Here is an 18,439-nt window from a genome sequence, read left to right as displayed (position 1 = left end):
TTAGGGACGGCTAGCGCAGATAGCCCTCGTGTAGCTTTGCGCGAAATTCAAAACAACAACAACAAAAAAAAAAACAACAACTCTTTGGAGTCGTGGGTGCGTTATAAGGCCAGTGGTCAAATCCCACTATTCGATTAGACTCATCCAAAAGTTGGCAGTAGGTGTTGTTGACTAGCTGACTTCCCTCTAGTCTATCAGTTCAAAATTAGAGAAAAATAATGTAGATAGACTCCGAGTAGCTTAAAATATATATTGGTGATTAATCATATGCAGGTGTGGTTTATATAAATTTTCAGTACATTTAAATCAAATTAAGTTTTTTGCTCGTAGTTCATTCACGCTTCTTTCCATTATCTGTATCGTATCATGTAACAAGAAAAAATTCGATGTTTTACATGCTTGTATAGGAAGTATGATTCAAGTAATAGGAGGAGACAAGTCAAGACTACAGCGCCCTCGTACAAGAGAAGCCGTGCGACAGTGTTTTTTGTTTACCAATCATATTCTCTTATGCACTCGAACTTCAGGTGGAAAACTACATTTGGTTGAAGTACGTACATGGCTTTAGTACTTCTAATAAATCAGAAATATAAACTGTAAAACTTGATGGACTGAGTTGTTGCATTTTAATCATGTCTTATCATCTTTATCGTAAAAGCTCTACCATTAACAAGTTTAATAATTTATTTTATGAAGTAAAATAATCTATATAAAAAGGGTTAATCCATCCTGAATTTGTTTAGTTTTAAAATACTAATTCTTTTAGGTTTGAATGTAGTTAAGGTATTTTGAAACCATGAATGTTTTCATTTTATATTTTTCATCTATGTTTTAATTGTTTTAGTCCTTACGATACATTGATTTTGCCCTTATAGTAGTTTAATAATTTCTCAAACGTTGTATAACAAATGACAGTCTTCACAGTTCTTTCATTATGTGTTTCAGCCACACGATAGTAACAATAACGACTAAAAATCTGTCTTTCAACCATTGTACTAGCTTAGTGTTACTGTTTAGTGAAAATCGCGTACAAAACGAACAAGTAATACATCTATATATCTTGCTTGTGCTATTTGTTAGAAATGTTCTCCATCACGATTATTGATAAATTGTCATAACCCTACCTTAATACAGTGTCTCAGAAGTGTTGGTAAATTGTCATAACAGTACCATAATAGTGATTCAGAAGTTTTAATAAATTATTAAAACATTACCTTAATACAGTGGTTCAGAAGAGGTGGTAAATTGTCATAACACCAGGTTAATAGTGGTTCAGAAGTGTTAATAAATTATTAAAACACTACTTTAATACAGTGTCTCAGAAGAGGTGGTAAGTTATCATAACAGTACCATAATAGTGGTTCAGAAGTGTTGGTAAATTGTCATAACAATACCATAATAGTGGTTCAGAAGTGTTGGTAAATTGTCATAACAGTGCCATAATAGTGATTCAGAAGTGTTGGTAAATTGTCATAACACTACCTTAATACAGTGTCTGAGAAGTGTTGGTAAATTGTCATAACAGTACCATAATAGTGATTCAGAAGTGTTTGTAAATTGTCATAACAGTACCATAATAGAAGTGTTGGTAAATTGTCATAACAGTACTATAATAGTGGTTCAGAAGTGTTAATAAATTGTCATAAGAACGTCTCTTAAGATCATGGTTCAGAAGTTTTAATAAATTATTAAAACACTACCTTAATACAGTGTCTAAGAAGTGTTGGTAAATTGTCATAACAGTACCATAATAGTGATTCAGAAGTGTTGGTAAATTGTCATAACAGTACCATAATAGAAGTGTTAATATATTGTCATAAGAACGTCTCTTAATATCATGGTTCAGAGAAAATGTTGCAATCCATGTTTTCATTAACTCTGATACGGAACGAAAAAACTATAAAATGCTATTGTTGATATTTGTTTTACTTTACCACTCGCATGTGACATTTTATGTGAACCACTTAAGGGTTAAAGTTTATAATTTCTTAATAAAGTGCAGATTGTAATAAACTATGTACGTAGGTACCTCAAGAAGTGCCCTCGGACCTAGAATATATATATATATATATTTATAATATTCACTCTAGTCAAGACATATCTATACCAGATATCCAAAACACTTGTAAGTGCACGTGTGTGCTGCAGTTTATCTTGCAAGAAATGGTTTTGACATTGACATAAACTTTTATACTCTGATGTCAAAAAAAAACAACTAAAGTCATAACGGATATTAAATCACTAAATGTTCTGTGGCCCAACATTAACGGTATTTCTTTGTAGTTACTACCGTGAACATCGCATAAAGCCATGTGGTTGGTTGGAAGCTATTTTACACAAAATATAAAAATATATATTTTTTTATTTTCTGATAACCCTCATATCAAAACGAATAGAAGGAAGAAAAAATTTTGTGCGAGTTATTTTTTATCCAGTCATTCAGTTTCTACTGTGTATCGTGTAAGAAAAAAACTTATATATCAATCCATATCTAAAAATCTATATTAAACTATATCTAAAAATCTATGTTAATCTATATCTAAAAATCTATATTAATCTATATCATGGCTTAAACTGATTTAATATACATATATATACATATAATCACAGGGTGTCGGGAAAATCCCACTGGCCCATGCAACACTCATCGAAGATCCAAATGAACAATTCCAATTCACAGTAGAAGAAGCAGGTGTGTATTTTCTAATCTTTTGGGATGGAACCAACTGACAGCAACTGAGGCGATGTTTACTTTTGTGTGTGTGTGTGTGTGTACATTTTAGGATAAGAAATCAGAAGTTTTTAAAAAATGCATTGATTCAGTTATCAACGGTTTATTTATTTATTTATCAAATTTTACCTGTGCAATGTTTTATAAAAGTTGGGGACGTTATATTAAAACAAACTTTGAGACTCACCACGTCGTTACAGTCCATGTCGCCACGTCCGGTCATGCTCTGTTTGACGATATAATATATCACAATTCTTTCTTAATACAGTGGTTCAGAGAAAAATTTGCGCTCATTATTTTGATTAACGCTGATATGGAATAGAAAAATTATAAAAATTACCAATATTAATGTTTATTTGATTTTGATGGATAGTCCTTTACTCACCACAAATAACCTAAAATACTTCGAACACTTAAACCGGATAACTAAAAGAACAGGAAAGGGCTGTTACATACCATTCCTCTTCCTAAAAACAATAAATTGTTGTAGTATCACACTACCCAAGAAACTCTAAATAATGTAAAAATTTAGTTCTGATAGATGTCATTTTATCGCGACTTTATATAGGCTATGGTTGTCACCAGTTCATTTGTTTTGTGGAATTTTGTGCAAAGCTACTCGATGGCTGTCTGCGCTGGTTGTCACGAGACTTGATGATCTGCATAATCAAAATCGTTTTAATATAACGTACTCAACCCTGTGTACTCTTGGTGTAAAACTGTACTAGTATAAATCTAAGTTTGACCCCTGATTTAAGCCGAAAGAATTGGCAGTTTCGATACAAATTCTTGATTTACATCTGATGAAAGCCAAAGGGGTTAGTTGTGTACTGGTACAAATCCTTACGTTTTTAAACTAATCCATACTTAGCGTCAGAACCGATTGTAACAACAACAACAAATATGTTAGTAAAGGGTTCGTTCTTTCGTCTTTGTTTCAAAGAATTTTGTAGTTCATGTACTTACATATTTCTTGAATGTTTTATCTGTTAGTAATACGTTAATTTTGTTGAACTTCCAACGTGCATACCTTTTGGTGACGAGAGAAAAGCTTCGCGGTTGAGCGCGTCATATTTCACACAAACAATATGACATAAGAAGTTGAAACTACAGAAGGATGTTAAGGATATCATGTGGATGCAACTGCTGCAGTTATCACCTGTTGACACTTGGGACGCCACTGTGACCTAATGTATCATGAATCTCAGCAACTGTTCAAAAATGTTCTCTTCTATCATCTAGAATGCATAACGTGAATCTAACCTGGTATGCTGGCCACTTCCTGGATAATTGCATTCTTGGGACCTGGAAATGTGCGAGGCTTCTTACGGTATATATGTGACTTTAGGTATTTCCACAACCACAACAGCCTGGTGTTGGGTGCCTTGAACGAGGAGGCCATTCACAAGGAAAATGAAGTGAAGTGATTCTGTCCCAGAAGTGTTCCGGCAAGAGTATTTCGCCAGGTTACTAATATGTGGAGTGTCACCATCTTGCATGAAAAACCTTAGTGTTTATCATATTTACTTAGTGTTTATCATTGGTTCTGAGGATTGTATGGTACCTTGCATCATTGACTGTGTAGGTTTGAAGTCCATGTGTTGATAGTTCTTCAAAAATGTACAATCCAATATATGGTCCGAAATTTGAAAAATTTCTAACCGGACCTTCACAAAAATTATTACTTGTTCTCCAAGGATTCTAACAGGCCCTTATTAAGTTTAAATGATTGACTCCAAGAACATTTATATATATATATACGTTAATTCCATTTTATCAACCGCAGATGTGAGATTTGTAAAGAAAGACACAATTGTAAATATGCATGTTCATATATGTGTAACATTAAACAAAACTCTATAATTGAAAACAATAGTTTTTGGATTATACCACTCTTGGAATGTTCATAATCTTTATACTAATCCAGATAAATACAACAAAATAATGTGACTCGAGATTATTATTTTAATAAAAGGTAAGTTAGTTATTCTTTGAGATGCTAACATTCGTCTCACTTTGTTTGGCCCAATCCCATAATGTTCAATAACAAGCCACTTTCACGAGACGAAAACACAACTATGGGTTTAGAAATAAACAAGTACAGAAATGCACGTTTGATGACATGGTAAAATGTGAAAAATGCTTACAATCCTAATTTCCCTGATTACATTATGATTATTTCCTATTCTATTTGACTCACTGGCCTTCTAGCTGGTCAGGACCGGCTAAAGGACGCGAATTTCTGACATTTGGTCCGATAACAAAGTCAAGTGCAAAACCGTACCATATTGTCACCTTAGAATCATGGAGATGTATAGGAAATGTTACATATGGATTGTTTTTGACTAGTTAATGCAGTTACGCGTGTAAAGTGAGCTTCATCAGTTCGTAAGGTATTCGCAGGTCATTGGTCATTGACTTCTAGTCTTGCCAAGAACTGCATTGCAAAATCAAGACGTTGGGTTAATTAAATCTGTCTGTTTCAGTGCATGAATAGAATACAGCTTGTGAGGCCATATTCACAAAGTTGGTCGAAGAGCTTTAAGAACAATTGAAATCCAGACATTGGGCGACATAACGTACATGTGTTGCACCCATGCGTTGGCTTGTTCTGCTACGGCATGGCTGACATAAAAAATACATAGGCTCGGTAGGTGTCGATGGTCTGCCTGTACGTAGCATATCACAAGTGTAACCGGTTTATTCGTGTGTGTGTGTATATATATATATATATATATATTATGAGCTTGTGCACAGCAACATTGGAAGAAGGCCCTCTGAGGATGTTATGCACTCTAGGGTACTTCCCCGAGAGCTGCCTCAGCATTGCATCTTTTGGTGTAATAACATTTCACCAGTTCATTTCTCTGCTGCCTTGTTAGTTTCATGTTGGTTGAATTAGCTGCTCTGCGATCGATAGGCCTATCTATACCACTATATTTCTGGGAAGTGTGCGAAAGAAACCACGATAATGCTCCTGGTGGCTACATGTGACAATTTTTACATTTGCATCCGCAAGATAGAATTAACACCAGTACGTAATTTCACCTTCCTATGCCATACCGTTTGTCAGATACGACATGATTAACTGCGAAACTTTATTTATAATCACTATGAACACCAAGAGGACACGCCTTTCCACCGCGACTTTATCAGCTGTGGTTGCTACGTGACTTGCTGATTTGCATATCCAAAATCGCTTTAATATAATGTAATCAACCCTATGTATAATGTATTATTCTATGTTGATTTGCTTTTTGAATTTCGCTTAAAGCTACTCAAGAGTTATATATGCCGACTGTCCTTAATTTTGAAGTGTTAGACTAGACGAAAGGCAGCTGGTCAACAGAACCCACCGCCGAGTCTTAGGCTACTCTCGTTAGACCATATAATAAGATCTGACCCTCAATCTTATAACGCACCCACGAACCCAACGTGTGGAATGCATTTTTTGTGGGGGGGGGGGGCAGGATGGAACTACGAAACCCAGAGCCACAGTCCTGTAAACTAACAACTCGACCTATCGTGAGAAACTGCAATTATGTATTGAAACTCATGTTTGTAGTATAAGATGTATTCTAAAAATCCCTGTATTACATGTTTTTTGTGTCAAATTAACCAACAATGTAATGTGATCGAAATATCAAAGAACTGGATGAAAAAAAAGTAATATATTTTTGTAAGAGCTTCGTATATAAAAAAACCTTGAAATTTTTCAATTTAAACTTTAATATGAAGAAATAATACGTTGTTTGGTGTTATTTTTGCTTTGTTTTGGCTGGTTTACTTACTCATTTTATTCAACAGAGTATATTTTCATTTGAACTTTAGATATTACCAATATAGTGATATGGACTGAAGCATGCATAATTTCAGACTCTTAAATTATGCTTTAAAAAGTTTGTTCGCTAATTATTTTGGTTGTACATAATATCGGTTTTACTTTGTACAATTCTGTCAAACTTAGCTAAATCCGATTTGCATTTCTTTTAGAAACAGTTTAAATCTCTAAGTGATACTTCAAAGTACATAAGATATTTTTAGCATTTGAATGGGTTTAGTTTATGACTGAACTAATTGTACAAAGAGTTAAAACCCAATTTCAACTTGTTTGGCATAGAATTATGAGTGATTACAGCTTTGCTCTTGATTCAGACGGGTCTTCGAGTTCTGCTTCAAGTCAATCGAGCGGGTTCAGTGAGATTTCACAAGCGACCGCTGGTGGCGCTACTGGACAGAAAGATTATGGTGGTTTGGACTTGAAGATTGTCATTGACTCCAAAAATGGACCACCTGTAACAGTTTACTTGGTGGCTCCTACGATGCAAGAAAAAGCAGCATGGACGAGCGATATTAGTCAGGTATTTGATAAAGTGTTAAATAAATTATTTTCTTAAATTGAGTGTATCGAAAACGAATTATATTGTTTTTATATTAGGTTCGCTTTTATTGCTCAGCACCTGCGTAATGTAGGTTAGGCTACATCAGAAGCGACTTACGCCAGCCAGAGATCTGAGTTACACATTCTTGTAGTCTTAAGTTAGATTCAATTTGTGTTATCTGATCGTTAAAATTATTTATTGTGAATCCTGAGTACTTATAATCTTTACCATGTTGAATAGTTAAAAGCGATTCTTTGAGTGAATGCCGAGTCCGCCTTATTAAGAATGACTACAACTGTACAAGTCTGAAGACTTAAGTTATTTGACGTGACTCTTGAGTCTATAGCATATGCAGAGGAAATGAATGGTTTAGTTGCTTTGTGGCTTTTTTCTCAGTAATAGTTCCATATGGACACACAAGGTTATTTGATATGTAGGATTTGATTTCATTTAGTAAATATTTTCAGATAGTCTTCCAATTTTATTATATTTGGGACTAACAAATAATAAAGATGATAAGGTTTGCTACTATTATTAATATTATAAATATAATTTTTATAATGAGGCTACTGTTACTTGATAATGTTTTAGAAGTTTCTTTAATAGTTAAAAGTTTTATGAGAACATTTATGGTAATATTATTGTAGCTGTCTTTATTTGTGTGTAACAAGTGATAACATAGTTATCATTTTTTTTAACTTGTGGTACCTCTTTGGGTGAGCAACATTAACTGGAGGTTTTAAACCTAGTAGGTTATTAAGAGCTACTGTGACCATAGCTTCATTTTTTCATGCTAAGTTACCCTTAGGTGAGTAAAGCCATTAAAATAGTACAAAATATGATTTATTAAGTACATACTGTTAAAAGTTACGTATAAAAGCATTCCTTTTATGATAATGACATATAGAGAGAAGAAAATCCTGCATTTAACTTGTGAAAGAATGTGTCATACATCTATTGTTTAGAGTGTGTTGTTTATTCTTGTGTTAAATTATTCTTTATGTATTTATATTCATAGTGTGTTTGGGTACACATTGAATTTGTTTGTGTGTTTCTATAGCTGGATATATGTGGTTAAAGGCAGGTGGTTAACTCCCCCCCTCTCTGAATTTTTCAACAATTTTTATATTGATTACAGTCATAACTTTGATTTTATGATTTTTTCCCCCTAAGCTTTATATGTATATTTTGTTTACTTAGTGGTACAGAAGGGATGCCTTCATGTTTCTATGTATATATTGTTTATTTAGCATCACAGAAGGGATGCCTTCATGTTTCTATGTATATATTGTTTATTTAGCATCACAGAAGGGATGCCTTCATGTTTCTATGTATATATGTTTATTTAGCATCACAGAAGGGATGCCTTCATGTTTCTATGTATATATTGTTTATTTAGCATCACAGAAGAGATGCCTTCAGGTTTGTATGTATATATTGTTTACTTAGCATCACAAAAGGGATGTCTTCATATTTCTATGTATATATTGTCCACTTAGCAACACAGAAGGGATGCCTTCATGTTTTATATGTATATTTTGTTTACTTAGTGGTACAGAAGGGATGCCTTCATGTTTTATATGTATATTTTGTTTACTTAGTGGTACAGAAGGGATGTACAGAAGGGATGCCTTCATGTTTATGTGTATATATTGTTTACTTAGTGGTACAGAAGGGATGCCTTCATGTTTATATGTATATATTGTTTACTTAGTGGTACAGAAGGGATGCCTTCATATTTATATGTATATATTGTTCACTTAGCATCACAGAAAAGATGCCTTCATGTTTTATATGTGTATATTGTTCACTTAGCATCACAGGATGGCTCCTTATTGATTTATTTTTTCATTTGACCTACCTGATATGCTATAGGATATGACACAATGGAGTGAATGTGATTCAGCTTATCAAGAACACACAGAATCAATATTGTTTTCATATCAATATTCACGGAACCAATAGATAGGATTGTAATTTTTAACAAGGGATTTAACTAAGAAAGAAAACTAAAATATTTTCTTACAATTTGTACTGTGCATACCTATGTAATATTTTATTGTTTTACTCTGTTTACAAATGTAATTGTTTACAAGTAGGTACTGTTGATACGTTACTGTTAGTGTTTAATAATTATGTTTATAGTTTGGCCATATTAAAAGGTGTTTCTTATTGATAGCAAATTTTGATGTGCTGAGCTTAAATGTCTTCTTTCAGGAAAAAATCATTGCGACTTTCTCTCAAAGTACAGGTACTTTATACTAGTTATTATTTCTTATGTTCTTCAATAAACCTTTTCTTTTATACATATATGAATTTATTTTTATGTGTACAATTGTACAAAGGTATTGTTTTCTTAGAATTTAGTGATGAGAAATTTATACCGGTTGTTTTTATTTGGTTGTTTATCTTGCTCATGTTATTTGACAGTTTGCTACTTTTTGAATACCCAGTGAGTCATGAAGGATATTCAACCATTAAATCTCAGAAGAGCATTAAAACTTACTTTTTACATGAAATCATAGTTATTAAGCTCGATATAAAATCTGTTTAGTTATAGGAGAGTATTTTTATCTAATTCTTCCAGCTTTTGATTTGTGCTGACAATATATTAGGTGAATAGTAATAGAACAGTTAAAAGTTTATGTGCCGTGCATAGTACCTTGGTGTCTCACAATTATGAAATATACGTTAACATACAATTAAAGAATATACTACATCTTCAGAATCGTTGTCCAACCAAAATTTTTGTCTAACGAATGTTATGTATTAGTATGGCAGTTGGAAACATTGTATGATTTTCTTTTTATTTTGAGGTTTTTTTCAAATTGAATACTTAAAATATTTTAAGCTAAACCAGTTTGTTATTATTGGTTTTCTTACTTGTATGTAATAATCATGAGGGTTGATTTACTCAGTTATAGTATATTTTCTTATTAGAAATTATGAATTCATTACATGTTTTAATGAGAAACTTAGTTTACATTTAAGGAACTTCACATTAACTTTATAATTACAGAATTTTATGTTAGTTTTTGAGGATCCCACACTCATGAAAATTAAATAAGGCAGAAAACATAGTCTATTAAAAAAATTTTGGGCAAAAAGTGTAAAAAAAAAAGCTAAAATTCTAGTTTGGGGTAAACACTAGGTGATATCTCGTAAACACAGCAAAATAAAATAACTTGATTTTACTCACTTTGCAATGTGAATAATGTCAAGTTCATTTATTTTTTATTCAAGCATTTCTGGTTAGATTTCAAGTATTTGTGTGCTACATCAACACAATAAACTTACACTGTAATTATTGTTTAAGCAAACTGTTAAAGGCAAGTATCTTGTACAAGGAGGTAATATACAGATTGGGTTATTGCTAATATAACACAAATTATAGAGTATATTACATGGGGTTGGAAAGTGTGTTACGTTTAAGGATGGCAATGCATGAGAAAGATCTGGAAATAACAAATACATTGGATTATGCCCTCATCCTAAGCTGAGCTATATAAAATGAATCCTGGGAATGGGAGTGACCAGAAGAGGGAGAGTAGGGTATTTTTTTTTTTATTAATCAATGTTCTTTCTCATTCACTAATGATGTGGCATGTTTTTAAGAATGAAATTTTATTTACAAATACAAAGAAGTAGGTAAATGTCTCAGCTAAGTAGACACATTGAATTCATTGCTTCATGCTGCTGGTGCTAAGACTAGTATGTATCAAAATTTGTGAGAGGTAAGTCAAGAATCCTCTGGCTGTGGTTGCTAGGTGTTCACATTGCAAATGTTCAATATTTGCTACGGCACTTAGTGGTCATCAGTTTTTGGAGTTTTTTTTTTTTTAGCCGTAAATAATGACAAAATACTAGTAATTTTGATAGCAGGTTTTGCATTTTTATCAATTAAACTTTGCAAAATTGTGCACACTGAACTCAAATTCCTTCTTCACATTCATACCATTAAGGAAAATAATATTTGTACTACTATTTTTTTTATTATTATTTTTTCATTGTCATTGCTGGGCAAAGATTGAGGGTACTGAAAATTGGATATTTTCTGGAAAACATCATGTGGCCATGGTGCTTAATATTTAGTATAAAGCAAAACATTTGGCATATTTAATTCTGGAGAAGAGTGATAAGCAGGCATATTTTATGCATAATGAGTCAAACTATGTAAACAGAAAAGCCTACAGTAGTTTTTTATTTTTTATTTTGACTACAAAAATACAATTTTGTATTTTGATAAGTAAATGTATAGACAGAAAGGTTTGGTATATATTTTTTTTAAGATGTGTAAGTTCAGTTTTTTGTAGTTGATCTATTATTTCATTTTGCTGAATGGCACCTGTTGGGTCTTATTTATTTATAAGATTTTGTATTTATAGATATTTTGAAATCCCTCTGAATAAAGGCTTCACATAAGACTACACAGATGTGCATGTATACATGAAATACTCTACATTTATTAGCAAATGGAAATTAGGCCTAACACTCTTCTTTTTTTTATACTTGTACACTAATCTTGTATACACCAAGTAAATACTTAACTGAATTTTCAGAGGCGTTTTTACAATGAACGGTCAACATTATAATTGAAAATGTTGATATTTTCCAAGTTAAGGCATGTAAAATGTTCACTGCTATACCACATAGCTCATGTGAAATTATATTGCATTTGATATTTAATGCTATCAATATAAAGGATTAGGCTTATACTGCATTGATGGTAATGCTTGTGAAATAATACCTTTTGTGTTTCCTTAGAGCTCATATATTAAAACCATTTTTTTTCTGATAATGTGATATTATTCAGACATTTACACATTTTCATAGTTTTCGTTGTGGGTTTAGCTATTTATGGGTCATTAGTAGAGCTGATCGATTTGCTCAGTCGATATAATTGATTGATCAAACTTACAAGTAAATTGATTAATGTCAGGAAGATGTTTTTGATTATTCTAACTATCCAGTAATCAAAAGTATTGTTAATCTCACAAAAATAATCAGATTATTAAAAGGAGAGTTTGATTATTTTAATAGCTCATTAACTGAAACTGTTTTTAAATTGATTAACGTCATGAAAATAATCAACTAATTAAAATTAGTGTTTGTGATTATACCAACTATCCAGTAATTGAAATATTGCCATTATTATTTTCAGTTAATTCAAGTTCACTCAGCTCAGTCAATTAGTATCACAACTTAAGAAAATAATCAACTAATCAAAATTATGTTTCTTATTATTAATGTTTTTGATTAGTTGAACTATCAAAGTAATCAAAATGTTGCTATTATGCTTGTTCTTCAGTGCAAAGCTACACAATTGGCTATCTGTACTTTGCCTATCGTAGACATTGAAACCCAACTTTTATTGTTACATTTTTGTTGCCATCTCGTGATAATAACCAGTTAGTTGAATGTGATCAATTAATATAGCCTGGTGATTCACCATTTAGCAAACTCCACAAAGTTCCCAGCTTTAGTCATGAGAGTAACATAGGAACATTAGGAAATTGGTATTTTTGTGCTGGTTGTATAACCTGGTGTGTGCTTGGGCTATAGTTGGGGGCCTTGTGACATCTATCACCAGGCTTGTTTAGGTCCACTTCTTGTATTGTTTGGTGCTATCCTTTATATTAATGGCTAGCTAGTTGCTTGAGTGATTGTTGTATTAACTGTAACCAATATAATTATCAATTTATTAATAAACTGAACATATCAACAAGGTATGCATATGTATGAGTGAGTGATTTCAGAAAACACCATCATCTCCATCTGTGAAAGTAAAGTACACTTTACCGAAAAGTAGGGGAACTAGTGATACTTTATGATTTTAAGAGTCACCCTGTTCAAGTTTCACATAGATTACTATGTTAAGTTTGAGTCTCTTTGTTATAATCTGTAGATATAAGCAACCAGAATGGTTTTAGGTTTAAAAACTTTATGTATGAGATGAGACTTTGTTATTGTACTTGTTTTTATAGAAGAGGAACTGAAAAAGAATTGCAATGCTACAAAGCCTAAATCAATCATTACATATCAGTAAGGAAAAACATTTCAAAATATGATTGTAAAAGGAGTTATCTCTTTATAAAAAGAAATTTTTATTTTAAAAAGCTTGCAGTGACATCTTATGTTTGTGTCTATTCTATTTATAAGAATTTCTTTGTGAACATGGGTACTCACAGAAATATTTTCAGAGGGGGGTAAATTATGTATGTATGTATGTATGGGATCAGCTTTTACAGTGTAAGTCAACAAACTAAAAGAAAACATGTTATGTGTGCTTAAATGCAGACAAAAATTTACAGTTTTAATAAAAATTACTAAAAATGATTTGACTACAATGTGAAGTTTACATAATACATGAAATTTTTTGTGAAATGTAAGGGGGGAGGCAAATGCTCCCTCTTTCCCCTTCCTGTGGGCATCCATGTTTGTGAAGTTTAAATAACAAGCCACTCCTGAGCAGTTTATTAATAATTTTAACTAATACGATCAGTTGAATTAAGATTTGTATATATGTGAGTGTGTGTGTGTGTGTATATAGTGTTTGCTATGAAACTTAATCTTTTCAAAGGATATATATATCCTTTGAAAAGATTAAGTTTCATAGCGAACACTAGTGACTTTTTTCAATGCATAAATATATTCTTTATAAAAATAGGAGGCCATAAATGGACATGTTTAATAGCATGTATTCAACATGAGTTAAAGTTAAATCCTTGCTTTGCTTTTGTTTGCACATATAGCCCATACTTTCAAACTCTGTTTTCAAGTAGCACAAGCAGAAGAGATAGGTGACCTATTTCTCCCTGGAACAGGTTGCCAGTACATCATGGGTTAACCCCCAGCTCACATCTGGTACCCATCATACAGTTGGGGAGGTTGGAAAAAGAGGGTAAAGTGTCTTGTTCAGGGACACAACCGCGTGACATGAGCCAGCCTTGAACTCTCAACCATCTGACTACGATTCCAAAGTGTGAAGCCACTGAGCCAAGCTGTCCCATTTAACAAAAGAATAATAAGTTTATGGATTGGGCATGGCATTTATGAAGGATCCGGAGCTTAAGACGTAATGCTGCTGAATGTGTTATACACTTTCATCTATGTACATGCTACAGAATTAACAATCAGTTCTGTAATTTTCTCAAAGAGCCAGACAAAATGCTTATGGTTGCAGATACTGCTAAGTAGCTGCCTTCTCTTTTATTAGTGGTTCAAACTTAAGTATAGCTATACCTGAATCTGAGAGGTCTTTGTTCTGATTGTTTAGCCCACAGGAGCTTAAGGTGCTATTCAGGTTGAAAATTTCAATTCAAAATCATTATTTAGGTGAAATTAGAACACTGAAATATTCTAAAAATATTTTCTTTCTAAGAAAAATTTGTTTATCTAAATAATTTATTGCAAATATAAAATTATTCTATTTTTTTCATACTAGATAATGATACAAAATATGTTTACGAGTTTTTTTCTTCATTTCCTAATAGTGCATAGACAATGTACACTTCAATGACCTTTTCCATGGAACCATGAGTGACTTTTCATCTGTAACAATGCCTCACTCAGTCAGGTAAAACATTCTACTTCTTTGAAACATGCTTGTTTTAGCTGAACTTTTAGTTAACCTTACAAAATTTCAAACAGGGAACTTTTAATCAAATAAAGGTTAATTTATTTTATTTCCAAAATATTTTTGTTATTGATTTAGAAGTTGTCATAGATTTTACTCAGAAGTAACTGGTACAGTACTTGATTTTAGTGAACGAGACTATACTGTCTGCAATTGTGCCTTTTACTGATGAAATATAATTTGAAAAACATACACTATACTTCAGTCAAGTAATGGTATCTTCATAGCCTAATTTATTCAGATTGAGGTCATTATTACATCTGCCACAGAAGGTGACAGAGGTTATGTCTTAACTCCTGTGTGTGTATATGTGTTTGTTTGTCAGCAAGATTTCTCAAAAACAGCTGAATGGATTTGGACGAAAGTTGATGTACATTTGGACTATGACCCAATTTAGAAGTGATTAGGTTTTGGAAGGTCAAGGTCATGAAAATAAAACGCAAGTTAAGATAGGGACCTATTTTTCATGCTATATTTGCTCTGTAACTCAGTCAAAAATTATCAGATTTTTATGAAACTTGGTAGACCTATGTAGAATACTATTCCTCACTGTCCTTCCAAAAATGGTCCATTTCCATTGATAATGATGGACATATGGACACGTTTTCATATTTTTTGAGAGCATACTCAATGTGACAAAATTTTATTTGAAATATAAAGAATGGGCCTATTTAGAAAATAAAGTAATATTATAGCTAACTTACTGCCATTAATGTGACAAAATTACTGGTTACTTATTCAATATTGCTAATTTACTTAAAACTAATTTTTCAAAGGTGATTTGAATAGTTTTGCTGTATTTATAAAAATAGTTGAAAAGTAATAAGTTTAAATAAAGTTGTTTTTTTACTAATAATTTCACATTTTTATTATATATTGTATCTTTTTTGTTCTGCTTTCATATAGAACCCAGATACTTGTTTCCTGTGAAGTTAATCTAAAGCTGTTAATAAAAGCATATTGTTTGCTCTTTACTATTTGTTTCAGATGCATTTATTGTAATTTAACAGTTTTAAGTTCTGCTTCAAGAAAGGTTGGAGTGGGTTTTAAATAGAAGTTTGAATCCAAAAGTTTTAAGAAACAGTTAAGGTCATTTCTGTATCCTTTAAACTATTGTTGAATGAAACTGATTTCTAGGTGCTTTTGTTTTTAGCCATTGTATTGTTTCTATTTTTCATATAAACACTTGACATTACTGTGCTTGTTATATAAAATGCAAAAGTTAACAGTGTATTTCCCATCAATATAGTTAAATGCATAAGAGTTACAAAATATATTTATTTGAGACCCTGTGTTAATTAATAGGAACGATCCAAGGCTTTACAAAGATGACGTGGATATCCGATTTAGTCGCACACTTAACTCCTGCAAAGTTCCTCAGGTTTGTATATAATCACATCTATAATTGATTTTGAATTATTTTATAATATTTCAACTTTTATGCTACAATTCAGTAGTTATTCTTCTCAACGGCATTTAATTTTACATAAGTAATAAACATTGCTTTTATTATTGAATCTCTGCTTCTAGTGTTGCTAATTTTATCTTGTAAGCATTTGAAATACCAGATTCAGATCATTTCATTTCTTCATTTATAATAGAACTAGTTCATGTACTAAGATACCACTTTAAAGTTAAATTTAATACAAACCAGGAGTTATTCCAGTAGTACAGATCTGCAATTTCTTTGATACGTATTGTTTCTTATAATGACAAACACAATAAATATAACTTTTGGGCTGTTAACATAATGACACCTTTATCTGAAATACAATATTTGTCCTTATAGATACGTTATGCTAGTCCCGAACGGTTATTTGAAAGGTTGACTGACTTGCGGTTTTTGAGCATAGATTTTCTAAATACATTTCTTCTCACATACCGGGTGTTCACTGATGCTGTTACTGTCCTGGAAGCACTCAAAAAGGTTCATTACAGTCCAGAATTCCAGTTGAGTGCCCTTGGATCATCGCTTTTGGATTCTTCAGGGTAAAAGGCTCAAATGTTTTCTTCTATCCAAGTTGTTTCATGCTGAAAATAAAGGTTTTTGATTATCTATTAGAAATCTAGTTGCTTTTGTTTAATATAAACCAAAACTTTTATTTGTTTGTGTGCATTCATAATATTTTATGTAAATTTTTATATACTTAATTATCAAAATATTGTTAGGTTTTATGGAAATGTTAGTTGATTTATTTCTCAAGACATGTTTGGGAAAAAATACCAACTAAGTAAAGCGAGTATTACTATTGTTGGAAAAATTAATTACATACCATTATTCACTGGACTTGAATACTTACCCAGAGACACTGAACTATCTGGAATATAATATATGCAAATCTAGTGAATGTAAGTTTCTTCATATATTTATGTCAAGTCTTAAAATTACTGTTTCTCTTTCTTCTCAGATCCCTGGAAGTCTTATCTGGAATGCAGACAGATGGACAGGCTGACTTAGGCATGCTTTATCCTGACTATGATTACACTAGGCGTATTAGTACAAGTAGCATGATATCGGATATTGGTGAAACTCGTGACCGTGAGCAAAGCATTGCAGGAACTGATGCTTTGATGCACATTCACCAGGCTCAACAGCTACAAGCAGCCAAAAGTCAACAACATTGGCGTCTAAGCTACAGAAAGTGTATGTATTTGACAAATGTGCAAAATCTGATTCAAGTTTTCCTTATGATGTTCTTTAATGGTTTCTTTTATTGTGAGAATATGACTTGTCACAGCTTTTGAGAGAAAAAAGTGAAGCAAATATGACAAGAGACTGGGTAATTTCAAAATTTGCCTACATCCTAATTATTTTCTTTAAAAATTATTATTTAGACTCTCTAGATACCAAACATTTCCACTTTTTTTTTGGGGGGGGGGTACTGGAATTGCTTTTTCTGTATTTTTGTACTGTTCATAACATTATTTACTTCAGAGTTTGAAAAGCTACACAATAAAATAGTATTTCTACAACACTTGTTCTGGTACATTAATTTACAGAAACCAACAAATTTGGAATTCAATATAAAAATATTACTGTCCTACTTTTTTAACAAAATTTTTTGGGAATATGTTGTTTTCGATATGATAACTTTAATTAACAGAATTTTAACTTATGACAAATGGATATAATACTGAAATGTTGTTAGGCTTATAGTTATGTAATAGTTTTTTTTTCATCATTTGTGTGTTTTAGTGTATTAATGAAAATTAATCTGTTTAATTTTATTGTGTAATATAACCAAAAACATGGACACCATCTGATATTCATTGTAAAATTATTTTATTACTAATTTTTAAAACATTATTTACTTGTTTCTATTACTCACAGGTAACACTTCAAGTTTTGCAATTGCAAAAGTGATCTATCTGGCAAACCATTTGCCAGCAAAGATGGTTTTAAAAAATGACTATTGCATAATAGATATTTATCAATAATCGTGTTTTTTTTTTATATTGCAAATTTGTTTACAACAGCACATTTTCAAAGAGTTTGCAAGAGAGCTTATATTTCAACTAAATAATACGAGATATTTTAATGGAAACATTGTATTTTGTATAATCAGAGCTCATAACATTCAACAGTTTTGCTCTTCCTCAAACATCATAGTATTCCCATCATCAGAGCTGGCCTTAGGATGAAGCAAGTTAGGCAGTTGCTTTGGGCTCAGTACTTTGGAAGGATCTGTG

At 31.9% G+C, this 18,439-nt stretch overlaps 1 protein-coding gene across 1 annotated transcript in view; it reads left to right on the top strand.

Moving 5' to 3' along the window:
- The window catches only part of LOC106473812 (ras-specific guanine nucleotide-releasing factor 2-like), a 267,598-nt gene that overhangs the window by 218,079 nt on the left and 31,080 nt on the right, over window positions 1–18,439 (top strand). Inside the window, exons 11-17 of the mRNA XM_022379257.1 lie at window positions 408–550; window positions 2,611–2,692; window positions 6,887–7,092; window positions 14,607–14,689; window positions 16,055–16,130; window positions 16,539–16,738; window positions 17,158–17,393. Coding sequence (XP_022234965.1) covers window positions 408–550; window positions 2,611–2,692; window positions 6,887–7,092; window positions 14,607–14,689; window positions 16,055–16,130; window positions 16,539–16,738; window positions 17,158–17,393 — 1,026 coding nt within the window. The remainder of the gene's footprint in view (window positions 1–407; window positions 551–2,610; window positions 2,693–6,886; window positions 7,093–14,606; window positions 14,690–16,054; window positions 16,131–16,538; window positions 16,739–17,157; window positions 17,394–18,439) is intronic.

Source organism: Limulus polyphemus, unplaced genomic scaffold (assembly GCF_000517525.1).
Source record: "Limulus polyphemus unplaced genomic scaffold, Limulus_polyphemus-2.1.2 Scaffold134, whole genome shotgun sequence".
Lineage (NCBI taxonomy): Eukaryota > Metazoa > Arthropoda > Merostomata > Xiphosura > Limulidae > Limulus > Limulus polyphemus.
The sequence above is the reverse complement of the archived record's forward strand: the minus strand, read 5'-3'. Positions and strand labels throughout refer to the sequence as shown.